This window comes from Pelodiscus sinensis, chromosome 30 (assembly GCF_052426305.1).
Source record: "Pelodiscus sinensis isolate ZL-2025 chromosome 30, ASM5242630v1, whole genome shotgun sequence".
Taxonomy (NCBI): Eukaryota; Metazoa; Chordata; order Testudines; family Trionychidae; genus Pelodiscus; species Pelodiscus sinensis.
In genome coordinates, this window is record NC_143081.1 from 14,400,336 (window position 1) to 14,414,325 (window position 13,990).

At 47.4% G+C, this 13,990-nt stretch overlaps 1 protein-coding gene across 2 annotated transcripts in view; it reads left to right on the forward strand.

The window, feature by feature from the left end:
• The first annotated feature begins 577 nt into the window (after window positions 1–577).
• Window positions 578–13,990, forward strand: part of LOC102451624 (cytosolic phospholipase A2 gamma-like) — a 30,475-nt gene continuing 17,062 nt past the window's right edge. Inside the window, exons 1-8 of one of the 2 annotated variants that reach the window (XM_075911817.2) lie at window positions 578–713; window positions 5,656–5,789; window positions 6,508–6,624; window positions 8,026–8,165; window positions 8,834–9,032; window positions 10,383–10,497; window positions 12,051–12,191; window positions 13,674–13,727. In XM_075911817.2, coding sequence (XP_075767932.2) covers window positions 5,772–5,789; window positions 6,508–6,624; window positions 8,026–8,165; window positions 8,834–9,032; window positions 10,383–10,497; window positions 12,051–12,191; window positions 13,674–13,727 — 784 coding nt within the window. In that variant the 5' untranslated portion in view covers window positions 578–713; window positions 5,656–5,771. Of the gene's footprint in view, window positions 714–5,655; window positions 5,790–6,507; window positions 6,625–8,022; window positions 8,166–8,833; window positions 9,033–10,382; window positions 10,498–12,050; window positions 12,192–13,673; window positions 13,728–13,990 lie in introns of both variants that reach the window. The other variant, XM_075911816.2, reaches the window with a different exon arrangement.

Below are 13,990 nucleotides of genomic sequence, written 5' to 3' on the forward strand. Positions count from 1 at the left end.
TACAGAGTACATGTTTATAACTTCCCCAGACATTATACACGTCTATGAAGAGCATATACAGAATCAGTAGACAGTGGGCTTTTGTTTGACACCTCACATGGCCCCCTTTGTATACACTTTTGGGGCAAACACCCCCCCTTTGTTGTAGCAGCGATGTGGCTGCTCCCCTTAAAATTAAGTAACGTGACACACAGCTGTCGTTGTGTTTAAGGGAGGTGTGTGCCTTCAGGAAGGCCTGTCTTTGAAAGTGTTCCTTCCTATGCAAAACTTCAGCAGCTTTCACTGGCATTTCCTCTTCTTGTCTCTGACTTGTGGCCTCGCAGATGCACTTTCTGCGTACGCTCAGGTTGGTGTAAAAATGCCCAGCTCTCAGTTGGCCTGACTGAGAGATAAGGGGAAACACTTCTCCGAACTATGGTTACTAAGGTAGTAATCTTGGTGCAGCAATTTGTAAAAGAAATGCACGTGTACGCGTGCTAAATTCAGGGAAACCCTTGAGTTCACGGGTTGGGTTTTTTTCCTAATAATAAGACGGTTCAAGCAAGGGCGAAAGGGCGTAGGGGGAGTTAGCTGCTGTTTTAAAAGAACATGGGACGGTATGATTGGTTCTTCCGATGTATGGTGATACAGACGTAGATTGGCCCGGCCCAGAAGAGGGTATAAATTTGCTGGGGTTCAGAGAGCATCTGCCTTCCTCCAGGACATCCTCGAGGGTAAGTTAGATCTCTATCCCCCTCCTTCCCATGATGCTTTTCAGGACTTGGCTCTTTTTCACCCTCATCCAGTCTCCACCATTTCTCTTTCTCCTCCTTTGAGGCCCCTTTTCCTTCCATGAGCTCGTTTCATCTCGCAGAAGAACTTTTCGCTTCGCTTTCCCTTTCGTTCAATCCTGACCGATTTTAAGTCAGGGAGGGGTGGGAGTGGAGGAGTTAAGGCCACGGTTTGGAGGCTCAGGGGAGAGGGTGAGGGTGCGGGACTCGAGTCAGGGGGCTGGGAGGTGTGGGGGATGGAAGGCTCAGGGTGGGGTGGGGTTGTGTGTGGAGGGATTCAGGTCAGTGGGGCTGGGGTTGCAGAACTCAGGGCAGCAGCTTGGAGGGGTGGGTGGGCCCTGGGGTGGGATGTGTGGGGAGGTAAGGGCAGGGAACGGGCCATGCAGGAGTTATGGCAGGAGGCAGGTTCTGGGAGGGAGGGAGGTTTGCGGGGTGGGGCTGTGACCGGGGGAGGAGGTGCAGGAGTGAGGGTGGGGGATGGGGCAGACAGCAGGGATGGAGGGCACAGGGCTGGGCATGTGATGGGGCTTCGGGCAGGGCTGGGGGGAGCTGGGCGGGGGGCTCAGGGCTGGGAGATGTGGGGGGAGGTTAACTGGGGTGTCCCACATTGTAAAGTTGGTCCAGAGGCAGGTCTCTGGTTGGCCCTGGCGTCTCCTCTGTGTCTGCTCAGGGGTTGCCGGGGGGGCGGTTTATGGCTTCTCTGGGGAAGGGGGGGCAGCGCTGGGGCAGGCCATGGCTCCCTGCTCCCTGGATTCTTGGTTTCCGCCGCCATCTGCTGTGGGAATGGGGGGGAGGGCGGCAGCTCCTAGCTTTGCCCTGTGCTCTGGGGCAGGGGGCTAAGAGGGGCCCCAGTTCTTGCCCTTGTCTATGTTCTGGGGGTGGAGCGGGTTAGGCCGTAGCCCCGACCTCCCCCAGCTGTGATCTTGGTGGGGGCTGGGCTGAGCCATGGCTACCAGCAGGGAGGAGACCCCATGGCAGGTGGGCACTGTGCTCCTGCCACAGCTGCCCCCAGGGGTCGCTCTGCAGCATCGCTGCCCCCAGTGGTGAGTCTGTGCTATGGCGCCTCCTCTCCGCGCCCCTCCCTTGCCGTGCTCAGGAAACCCATCCCATTCCAGGCACCTCCCGTTGTCCTGCCGCAACCAAACCCCGGCCTTAGATTACATTAGGGTGAGAAGAAGCCACATCCCACATTCACTGATCCTAGCCTTAAGTTTCCAACAAACACTCAGCTGCACAGACAGACGGACGCAGGCACTCCGAAATACGTAGAGAGATACAATGAAACCTCCTCTTCTCTTCCCTTTGGATTTAATGTTTGAAAGGGGTTTCAAATGTTTGTCTTAACTCACCTTTCTAGAATAATCTTTTTTCCTGCTAAACACTTCTCTCTTTACCTACCTTGATAGTTTTTTCTCTTAATATTGAATTTATTTTAAAATAGTCTTATTACTTTTTAAATGCTCTTTCTTCACCTTAGCGTTAATATTTATAGCTTTCCTAAGTGGTTCTCTCTTAGCCTGCCTTCATCGAATAAGCCTTTTCTCTCTTTTTCAATCTAAACAGTCATCTTTTCCTCCATCTTTGCAAGAAACTCCACTGTGTCTATACACCTTTTTAAAGCTTTATCTTATTTATACTGTTTTTAAATTCCCACTTTACCGCTGGCTTACTGATCTTTATTACAAACTGCACTCTCACGTAAGTGTATCACGGGGTAGCCGAGTTAGTCTGTTACAGAAAAAAACAACAAATGCTCTGGTAGCACTTTATAGACTAACGAAACATGTCGATGGGGTCATGAGCTTTCCTGGGCACAGCCCACTTCTGCAGATGACCAGAGTTATGAGTTGGGGATATGAAAAATCGAAATAAATAGGAGAGGGGAAGGGGAGGGGGGAGAGAAAGGAAAAGGGAGGGGTGGGATACAGAGCATCATTAAGTATCTGAGAATGGGTACTTAAACCTAAGCAGAGAAAAATCCAAGCCAATAGATAGATTGCTAGACAGGGAGGGTACCACTCAGAGAGCTGGTAGCACCTTTCCTGGTTATTAAGTAGGTTGAGTCCCCACCAGCCCATATCACCATTGAGTCCGTTAGCATGTGAATTGAATTTGTGGATGAACTGGGCTTCTCTGTGTATTTGGCTTGTAGAGCTGGTTTGTGGCAAGGGAGCTGCTTGCAGGTCTGTCAGACTGTGGCTAGGCAAGCTCAAATGCTCACCAACAGGCTTCTGTACATGCCCTTTACGTATATCTAATTAGTGTCCATTGATTCTTTCCCGCCGAGACCAGCCAGTGTGTCCAATATCTATAGCAGTGGGGCACTACTGGCATTTGATGGCGCAGATCAAACGACCAGATGTGCAGTCAAATGACCCTTTGATTTTGTGGCTTATGTTGTTTGCTCCAGTGATGAATTCACCAGTGTGGATACGTGGGTACAGTTGGCATCTTTTTCGGTTACAGGGCTGGGTTCCTGGAGGTTTATGATGTTTCTTGGCTTGACAAAGCCCTGGCTGGGTTGATTTAATTGTGATTGGTCCTGCCTTGGTCAGGGGGCTGGACTTGGTGGTCTTTTAAGGTCTCTTCCAGCTCTATGGTTCTATAATTCTATGATTCTATGTGGTTGCGTGGCACGGTTATCAGAAAAAATACGTTTCAGGTTCGGGGGGTTGTCTGTAAGGAAGAATAGGTTTTTCTCCTAAGGCCTCTGACAGCGAGGGAACATTTTCTAAGATGGGTTGCAGATTGTGTGTAATGCATTGGAGGGGTCTGAGTTGTGGACTGTAGGGAGCTACAAGTAGAGTTCTGTTATTTTCTCTTTTGGGTCTGTCTTGAAGTAGTTCATGCCTGGGTGTCTTTTTTTTTTTTTTTTTTGCCTCTTTCAATTTGTTTTTTCACTTTCCCAAGTGGGTATTTCAGGTTTAGGAGTGCTCTGTAAAGATCCTGTAGGTGACTGTCTCTGTCTGTGTGGTGGGAGTAAATCCAGTTGTATTGTAGGGCTTGCCTGTGACAATCAATTGAAATATGTGTCTGAGGAGGAAGGTGGAGGCATGAAGGTAAGTGTAGCGATCGGTAGGTTTCCGATATAGGGTGATGGAAATGTGTCCATTATTTAACTGAACTGCAGTGTCCCAGAAATGGATTTTCCTTGTGGACTGGTCCAGGCTGAGGTTGATAGCAGGGTACAAGTTGTTGAAATCCTTGTGGAATTCTTTAAGAGTCTCTTTCTGTCGGTCCATCTGATGAAGTTGTCATCGATGTAGTGTACGTAAAGTAGGGTATACGTAAAGGGAATGTACAGAAGCCTAGCGAAGCTAGATAATTTCATGGAGGTTAGGTCCATAAAAGGCTATTAGCCACGGGATAAAATGGTGTCCTTGGCCTCTGTTTGTCAGAGGCTGGAGAGGGATGGCCTGCGGCAAGTGCAGCCGGGCTGATGGCCGAGTGCTGTGATGTGCCGAGTGTGGGCACTCCGGGCACTCCAAGCCAGGACTGCTTTGCAAGCGGGGAACCCCCTAGAACTGTCTGTCTGGGGTGGGGGTCTGGTTCCTTTAAGCACAGCCCTCGGCTAGCCTGAGACAGCAGCTCCACGCTCTAAGTCCTACTCTGATGCCCTGCCGACACTGCTTCCGGCCAGCCTTAACCCCGGTTCAGGGTCCACTCAGTGTGGACATGCTAGTTCGAATTAGCGCTGTAGTGTAGACATACCCCAGGAAAGGTGCTACCAGCTCTCTGAGTGGTATCTTCCCTGTCTTAGCAATCTATCTATTGACTTGGATTTTTCTCTGCTTAGGTTTAAGTACCAATTCTCAGATACTTAATGATGCTGTCCCCCACCCCTCCCTTTTTCTTTCTCTCCGCCCTCCCCTTCCCCTCTCCTATTTATTTCGATTTTTCATATCCCCAACTCATAACTCTGGTCATCTGCAGAAGTGGCTGTGCCCAGGAAAGCTCATGACCCCATCGACATGTTTCGTTAGTCTATAAAATGCTACCAGACCATTTGTTGGTTTTTTTTCACAAAAGTGTGTGTAACTAAACACAGAATTTTCCAGTATTGTTAATATTTTCCGTACTGTTATTCCTTTTAATCCCCACGTGACCAGACGTTTGCTAATCTTTACAGCAAACTAGATTCTCACACAAATTTGTGTGCTTAAACACAGACTTCTCCATTTTAAAAACTATTCCTAATTTTTCTTCTTTTCTAATCCTAGTATTAGCCTGTATTTACTAAAGTATAAAACAAACAACTCTGTCTTCTATGTAAATTAACCTTTCTTTCATGTATCCTCTAAACTTAACCAACAATCTTTCTTTTTCAAACCAAAATTCATGAAAGTCTCTCTTTTCTCTCAGCTTATCTTAAAAATTACCCCTCTTCTAACAGCATAATAACGATCAACTTTTTTCTCGCAAAACGACTGATGGCTAAGCTTTACCAAAAATCTTTCATAACCCATCTCTCATCTCTCCTACTTTTCCTCTCTCAAAAGTTTCCTCTTTTCCAACATTATATAATAATAATAATAATACACTTTTTTCTCTCAAAATGGCTGACAGGTAAACCTAATAAAAAATTTCATAATCTACCTTTGTTGTTTCCTACTATTGCTCGATACGTCTATCAAAGCCCAAACACTACCCCTTTCCCCAGCCAAAATATAAATCAAAATTGTATTGCGATGAATCCTGTCAAGGCATATACTACTTTTATATTTGGAAACTGGAACCTCTAAACAATGAAGTTCGAAGTTAGATTGTTTTCTTTTACACTTCCATTAAGATGTGGGCTCTTAACTCCATTAGTTGCCTTTGCAATTCCCTCTCAATATTCCTCTGTTGCTATATTCAATGTTCCTTTTCCCTGAAATTGTTACAGAAGCAAACAGGTGTCAGATTTTGACTGGGCCCTCCCACCTCAACGCTCTTTGAAGAGTCTGTTCACCACCGAAGGGAGAAGTATCTTTGCAAGGAAATCTAGAAGAAGCTGTGAAAATGTCTCAGCCAAGAGCGGTAAATTACTGATCTTACAGAAACTTGCTGTGTTCAACCCAGACTCGATTTCTTTTCATTTGAGCAAACGTTTTGCAATTTTTAGATCAATTGCAACTCAAACTGATATCCCCTTTCTCCCAATTTCTCAGTGACCTGGAAAACCTGTCACTGGTCCAGTTTAGCCTGGGACCTTGGCTGAGGTCTCTAGGTACAGGCATGGTACAGATAGAAAGAGGGTATTTCTGAGGGGCGTGTTCTAGTGTAACCACCACAAAGTTGATTTGCACCTGGGACCTCTGAAGCTACATGGAAGAGCCTCTACTCAGTGAGCTAAACAGCAGCTGCTTTTTAGCTCAGTGGATAGAGGCTCCTAGACTCGGGTCCAGAGGCCCCAGGTTCAAACCTGCCCAGTGGTGGTTGCAAGTGGGGCTCGTCTGTGATCTCCAATGGGTCTCTGAAGCTCCGGATGGGCTTGCTCACGTAGGGGAGGTATGAGACCCATGCAGTGGCACCTAGACCAGAGCAACTGTTAAGCTCAAGACACCTCTCCAGCACAGGCTGGGAGTCAGCAGGCTTTTAGCTCAAGGGTAGAGGTTTCTGTACTCAGCTCCTGGGGTCCCAGCTTCAAATCTGCCCAGTGGTGATTAAACTAGTTGCACCCATCCCCGAAATCTCCACTTCCTGGCTGCCTTTGAAGGGATCGCACTTTTAATCTTTGGCCTTTTATTTTTGGCAGGATGATGGCAGCGTCCGATTTTCCCCGGAGCTCTCAGAAGGGGAGAAAGAAGCCACCAGGCACAGGAAGGTGAAAGTCCTGGAGTGTCTCAACAAACTGGGCGTTGCCTGCGATGAGGTAGGCCTTGTCATGCCCCACAGCGCTAAGGGGAACAGCTGGAATATTAGCCCCACCTCTGGGGATGGAGGTGCCCGGAACGGTGGGACGAAATCCCGCAAACATCGGGCCCATGGAGGGAGATGTTCCCTGTGCAATGGGATGTTCCCAAACCGCAGGGAGGCAGCCCATGGTCACAGACACACACAACTTGCATCCTGGGTTCAAACTTGGGGCCTTAGGTGCTTGAGGCAAAAGCCCTAACATCCGCCAAGCAGTACGGGGCTTTGTGGGGCCAGGAGAGATGCCTCCCACTATAGGCCCCTAAATGAGCTGGTGGGAGGGACTGGCCCTGCGTCCTTGCTTGGGGGGGGGGGATGGTTCAGGATGAAAGGGCAGAGCCAGGGGTAGTCAGCCCTCAGCTACTCCCAGGGAGAGAGAGCTGGGTGGAGTGCGCTATTGACCCTTGACGGACAGATTGCTAAGATCAGTAATGGATGGGGATTGTGTAACATGCAACCTACATGCACCACAGCGCCCTCTGCTGGTTGAACTGCACAGAGGGTAAAAGCCAACTACTGCTGCCTACCTGCTGTGGTGCCTCTCTTACTGACATGGTGGAGCTGTGGGGAACCCCCCAGGAGAGTTACCTAGCATTAAAAATTGGTGGTCCTGGAGGGAAGAGAGCTCTACACACCTGACATACCTGAGGGACCTCTCCTGTCTTTGGGCCTTGCAGATGCAGCTTAGGAAACTTTCACTGCTTCCTCCTCACACTAGTCTTCCTAAGAGAGAGTGACCTTGATTTTTCTGGTGCTCAGGAGTCAGTATCTCTCGTTTTCACTGACCCTGTTTTTCATCCAAAAGGCACTGAATGCTAATGCACAAACGGTGATTTTGTAAAAAAAAAAGTCCATTACAGACATCAAAATATTAAAGCTTTTGAAACTTTAAATTTCAACAGCAACATTTTGCAATTGTGAGGCTAGGCAGGCTGAGGGGGATCATTTGGAGATTTTGGGGGAACTCTCCAATGCCCCCTCCCCTTAATTTTTGATGAACAGTTTGGTTCCTCCAAGAAAGCCACATTTTCTAGGAATAAAAATCATTTTGTGACCACCTGCACTTCAGACATTTTGGGGCACAAAGACGGATCCTCGTAGGTGACACATTCGTTCTAACGTACAAACAGACTCCCAGGCATCAAGGAATTGGATTGTAAACATGGAGACAGTATAGAGCTCTAGTAAGTTGGAGTCAAATTTCAAGACCAATGGAAACCAAAGGGAGTTAGGACCCTGCATTGCACTCTAGGCCCTCACACTCATCCCTTTCTCGAAAGGGTCTGCCCCCGAGCTGAGTACCAGAGAGGCCTCAGCGTTCTTCCTTCATTTGTCATTTTCTCTTCCCCGTTCCCAGAAGACCATGCCCACTATCGCCGTGCTAGGATCAGGCGGGGGCCTGCGGGCCATGATCGCCCTTCTGGGAACCTTGACAGAGATGAAGAAACAAGGCCTGCTGGACGCCGTCATGTACCTGTGCGGGGTGTCGGGTTCCACTTGGTAGGTGCACGTAATTGAAGAGAGAATGAGCCGCTTTTCCTGCTCAGAGTTAGGGGGTCACAAGGGACGTGGAAGCCAGATACTTGGCTAAAGTCACTAGAGTAACGAAACTTGCTTTGACCATCCCTGAGTGTAGGTGTGGCCAGAGGAAGAGATGGGAAAGAAAAATCTTCAGACACTTCTAGCCAATGAAACAGGGCTCCTGTGTCCACCTGTATCTGCAAAGAGCACGAGGAACCATGTGACCCTTAGTGACTAAAAGTTTGCTGAAGGCATAAGCTACCCAGGAAAGTCTTTGCAGTTTTCCTATTGGCTCAAGAAGGGCTCTGGCCATGCTCCGATTGGTTGGGCTAGTGTGCTCACCACTGCCCTCTGTTGGGTCGAGTCAGAATAGCTTCCAAGGGAAGCAGATGATGGAGTTTCTCCATCGCTCAGAGCGGTGCAGCCCCTGGCATTCAGCAGAGGACTTCGTCACTCTCCTTGTTCTTGGCATGGACCTCCTGCCAGACAGCCCTGGGGGAATTCCTTGTCACATCACAGAGGGGCTATAACATGCCAGGCTGATCATTCTGCATGGGAAAGAGAGGGTTCAAAGATTAGAAGAGGAAGGGCGGGTCCCTATTCTACACCCCAAGTCTAAGCCGCATCTCTCTCTGGTTCATTCCTAGGTGCATATCCACCCTCTACAACGGGAAGGACTGGGCAAAGAACATAGAGACGCTGGAGGAAAAACTATGTAATGATCTTTGCTGGACTCCAGTTGATATTCAAAAGCAGCTGGATTGGGTGACAAAGGCAGCAGATGGTGAAGTGTTCTCTCTGACCGATGTCTGGGAAGCGTTCGTTGTCAAAAATATATTGAAACTGGTGGGTTTCTATGTAAATCTAGAGGGGTACCACTGAAAAGTCAGGTATTCACTTAATATAGTCCATTGTGTTCTCTCTCTCTGTCTCTCGGCAGTACTTGGGATGAAGGAATAAAAAAGTAAATAATAACTCCTGCTCGTATTTGAAAGCTTTCTGACCCCTCATGGTAACTTTGTAGGTCTCAGGCTCTTCCCAGGAGCTCTCAAACATCACTGTGGTGTTTCAACATTTCCAAAGTGTGACCAGTTTAAGGGATTTGGAGACCCATTGAGTGGGAATTTGGCCACTCAATCCCTTTGGTTGTTTGGCGATCTCAGCCTCGCATCTGATCCCCAAATCCTCAGCTTTCGACAATGTAAATCGATGTGAAAAAGAGCAAGAGAAATAGAAATTTCTGTCACAGTCTCTTCAATCGAGCAGGGAAAAGCCTCAGCACAAGTTAGAGAAGTTAGAGAAGTTCAGACTTTAAATGGTCTGGTTTTGACAGTGAGAGGAATTAACTGTCGGAACCTCTTGCCAAGTTTCAGGGTGGATTCTCCAGCACTGACCATTTTGAAATCATTATTGGATTTTTTTTCTAAAATATTATTGAACCCAAAACCATTTTGATAAAGTTCAAGTCAGTTGAAACGTGTCATTTCCAACAGGGCAAAACAAAGCATTTACATTTTTATTTGCATAAAAAGAGTGACCTCTGTTGCACCTCTCGGCTTTTCTAGGCATTTTTTCCCTCAGATAAACGAATTCACCACATCGGACCAGAATTCACAATAATTTCAGAGTTCCAAAATAATAATGTTTTGATTGAATTGAGTATTCCCCAAAAAATGCTTCGTCTGGATTCACTGCTCCCAAATTCCTATTGATTTAAATAAAACTCAAGTAATGGAGCGGGAAGTGTTCTTCCGAGCTGGAGGACTCTCACCCACGTGAGTGTTAAGCTCCTCCCTCTGCAACACCGATATTTTTATCGTCCTGACACACTGTGTTTCCTCAAACAGATGAGCAGACTTTCTATCTCCAGCACAGACATATCCTAAGGCACTTAACTTGCTTAGCTGCTTTTGAAAAGCCCTTTAGGTGCTTCTCTGCATCTTTAGGAGACAAATAATTTTGAAACTCTGGCCCTAAGTCACTCACGTCCCTTTGAAAGACTCCACCATGGACTATAAAGATTTGCTTGTTTGCCTGCACAGTGCAGGCTAGAAGGAGGGAACAGCCAGGAAGATGATAGTAGTCTGGGTAAAAAGTGTTTCATTCCAAACCTGAACTAATTAGTAAAGAACCGAATTTCTGGGGACACCACCAGAACGTTTCTCTTTCTGCACTAATCAATTCTCCCCTTTCCAGAATCGTGGGAAAAAGTTATCTGAACACAAGGCTGCCGCCAGTAATGGCATGAATCCGTACCCTATCTATGCAGCAGTAGAACAGAACACATTTGAAAAAGAAAATACATGTCCAGGTAAAAACGTGTTCTTTCATAAACCTCTCATCTCTCTCTCCCTAATTTTCAATCAGTTTTAGAACCCATTCTACCAAAATGGTTATTCATGCTCTTCCTTAAAATAAAAAGAAAGTTTGTCAAAAAAATGATAATTTCCCATGATTATTTCAATAGTGACTTTGAGCAATACATCAAACATGTATCTGACAGACCGCTGCCTTGCAAATGTTTCCAATGTATTTCAAAGAGGGGGGTCTATTTGGAAAAGGAAAAGAAGTTGGGAAACTCAAGAAAATATTAAACTGTTGTTTCCTTTTTCAATCAGCTCTGCTGTTAAATGTATCGCTTTTAGATTTGGCTCCTTTGACTAGAAAACAAGAGCTACGTGGGAAGGCTGAAAGAACTGGGCTTATTTGGTTTGGAAAGGGGGAGACTGAGATGGGACATTATAGTGGTTTTCAGGTATTTATGAGGGGGAAGGAGAAATAATTGTTCTCCTTGGCCTCTGAGGACAGGACAAGAAGCAATGGGCTTAAATTGCATCAAGGGAGGTTGAGGTTGGACGTTAGGAAAAACTTCCGAATTGTCAGGGTGGTGAAACACTGGAATAAATTGCCCAGGGAGGTTGTGGAATCTCCATCACTGGAGATATTGAAGAGCAGGTTGGACAGACACCAGTCAGGAATGATCTAGACGGTGCTTGGTCCTGCAGTGAGGGCAGGGGGCCAGACTCGATGACCTCTCGAGGTCCCTTCCCATTCTAGTGTTCGAGGATTCTACGATTATGACTCATTCTACCTTTGGTCGGAGTTAGAGATGGGTTGTTGGAGGGTGGGTGCAGAAGGGCTGGGATATGCAAGGACAGGCCATACCGGCTTAGAAAGGAAACACTAGTTGGAGGAGGTCAGAGTGGAAAATAGCATGAAAATGGCCATGGATGAAAAAGACTGGAAATCTGAGTGGAGCAAATAAACTGGGAGGGAAGGGGACTGAGAAATCATTGCCCTGAGCCAAAAAAGGAACAAAAAATTGGCAACCGAAAGGGCACATTTTCCACACCACTGGGAAAAGGTTCAGAAAAGGGCAACCAAATTGTGATTTGCAGAGAAAAGAGGAGACTAAAGAGAGACATTCTAGAGGTCTATAGAGTCATGGCAGATGTAGAGAAGGTGAAGAAGGGAAAGTTATTTACTTGTGCCCATCACATAAGAACTAGGGGTCACCCAATGAAATTCAGAGGTAACAGGTTTAACACACAGCCAATCTGCGGAACTCCTTGCCAGAGGACATTGTGAAGATCAGGACTTTTAACAGGGTTCAAAAACGAGCTAGATATGTTCATGAAGGTTAGGTCCATCAATGGCTATTAGTCAGGATGAGGGATGGGTAGGAATGGTGTGCCTAGTCTCTGTTTGTCAAAGGCTGATGGGGCAGGATCACCTGATGATTTCGTTCTGTTCATTCCCTGTGGGCACCTGGCATTGGCCACCGTTACAAGACTGGGCAAGATGGATCTTTGGCCTGACTTTGTGTGGCCATTCTTATGTTCTTAACTTATCTGTGTTTCACAGGGACCTGGTTTGAATTCACCCCCCACGAGTGTGGTTTTCCCGGCCTGGATGTATTTGTGAGCACCAAATATTTCGGAAGCAAGTTCCAGGGTGGGAAATTGACGGAACCGAAGGAAGAGAAACACATGAGCTACTTGCAGAGTGAGCGGTGAAGCCCCTTGATTCTCAGCAGAGTGAGATGATTCCGTTTTGCCAGGGTGGGGCTAGTAGCTGCAAGGGCTCAATAGCATAACTAGAGCAGCGGTTCCCAGCCTTTTCGACATCATGTCCCCCTTTTGGATTTTTGAGAAACCCTCACACCCCCCAAATAGCAGCAAAGCTTGTTGAGCCAAAAAAAAAAGATTGCCCTGCCCTTTTAAGGGGCCATTTTGAAATCTACCACCACCAGCCCAAGCTCCACGTGTTTCGGTGGCTGAGCAGACAGACCGACTGGGCTCTTTCTTGAGTTTGGGAACCTATGATCTAGAGCTCCTGTTTCACAATATGGCACACTGGGCTCTTTCTTGAGGGGGGCTATTGATGGAGTGCTGGGTCATCTCGCACACCCCCAGAATTTCTTCACGCCCCCCCCAGTTTGGGAACCCATGATCTAGAGCTCCTTTTTCACAATACGGCAGGGAATTAGCTAGAGTCTCTGACCAGGAATCTGACCATTACACACCAACCCGGGGTGCAGTGAAGGACCAAAATATCTCCTCTCACATGCACCAAGCCTGTATAGAACAGAGAAATCGATGCGAGGGCAGGGACGGGACACGATGACCCCTCAAGGTCGCCTCTGGTTCTTGGCTTCTACAATTCTGAGAGGGTATGTCTACACTACACTCCTAGTTCAAACTAGGAGGGTAATGTAGGCATACCGCACTTGCAAATGAAGCCCAGGGTTTGAATTTCCCGGGCTTCATTTGCATAAGCGGGGAGCCGCCATTTTTAGAACCCCACTGGTTCGAACCCCGTGCAGCGCGGCTACACGGGGCACGAACTAGGTAGTTCGAACTAGGCTTCCTCATTTCACGAGGAGTAACGGTAGTTCGAACTAGGAAGCCTAGTTCGAACTACCTAGTTCGTGCCCTGTGTAGCCGCGCTGCACACGGTTTGAACCAGCAGGGTTTTAAAAATGGCGGCTCCGCGCTTATGCAAATGAAGCCCGGGAAATTCAAATCCCGGGCTTCATTTGCAAGTGCGGTATGCCTACATTACCCTCCTAGTTCGAACTAGTGGGGTAGTGTAGACATACCCTGACTCTAAGATTAATATGGGAAAATTCCACGAGCCAAACTCCCACCCTAGAGTCCACTGGGTCTCCAGACCCTTCTGAGGGGAAGGTGAGTAAGGTGGCCCTACAGTGCCCTGGCTATGTGCGGGAGTGACTCAGTCCATGGTGGGAGAACAGGGGGGAGATGCAAAGGGTAAAATGTTGGAAAATTTTAACCTCCTCTACTTAAAATGAACGATTTCAGGAATGGATCCATGCATGAACCAACGTGCAAAACACCAACACCCCCATCAGAGACTGGTCTGCCAGTTGGGCCACCATCCTGACAACTCTTGACACATTATTCAGATAGACTTGTTGCTCTCTTAGCTCCACCGTGACCAATATTTATTTTCCTTTTTTTCCAGGTCTCTGGGGAAGTGCCTTGGGAAGCATGCAGGAAAACAAACACTATTTAATAGGTGCTTAAATTTCTGTGTGTTGAAGGTAGGGGTGGGCCATTTGTTGAATTGGAACAGGTCCCCCGTGGAAGCGTCTCTCTATGGCAACTGCAGCTGCAGCAGGCACAGCCAAGGGAAACATGTATGATCCCCAACTGGGTCAGACAGACACACAGGCAGATAGATAGACGAATTATCTGTCATACATAGTAGATAGCTCTTCATTTCTCCACCCTTGCCCTCTGTTGGCGCAATGGGGTTACAGCTGCCCCATCCAAATCTAT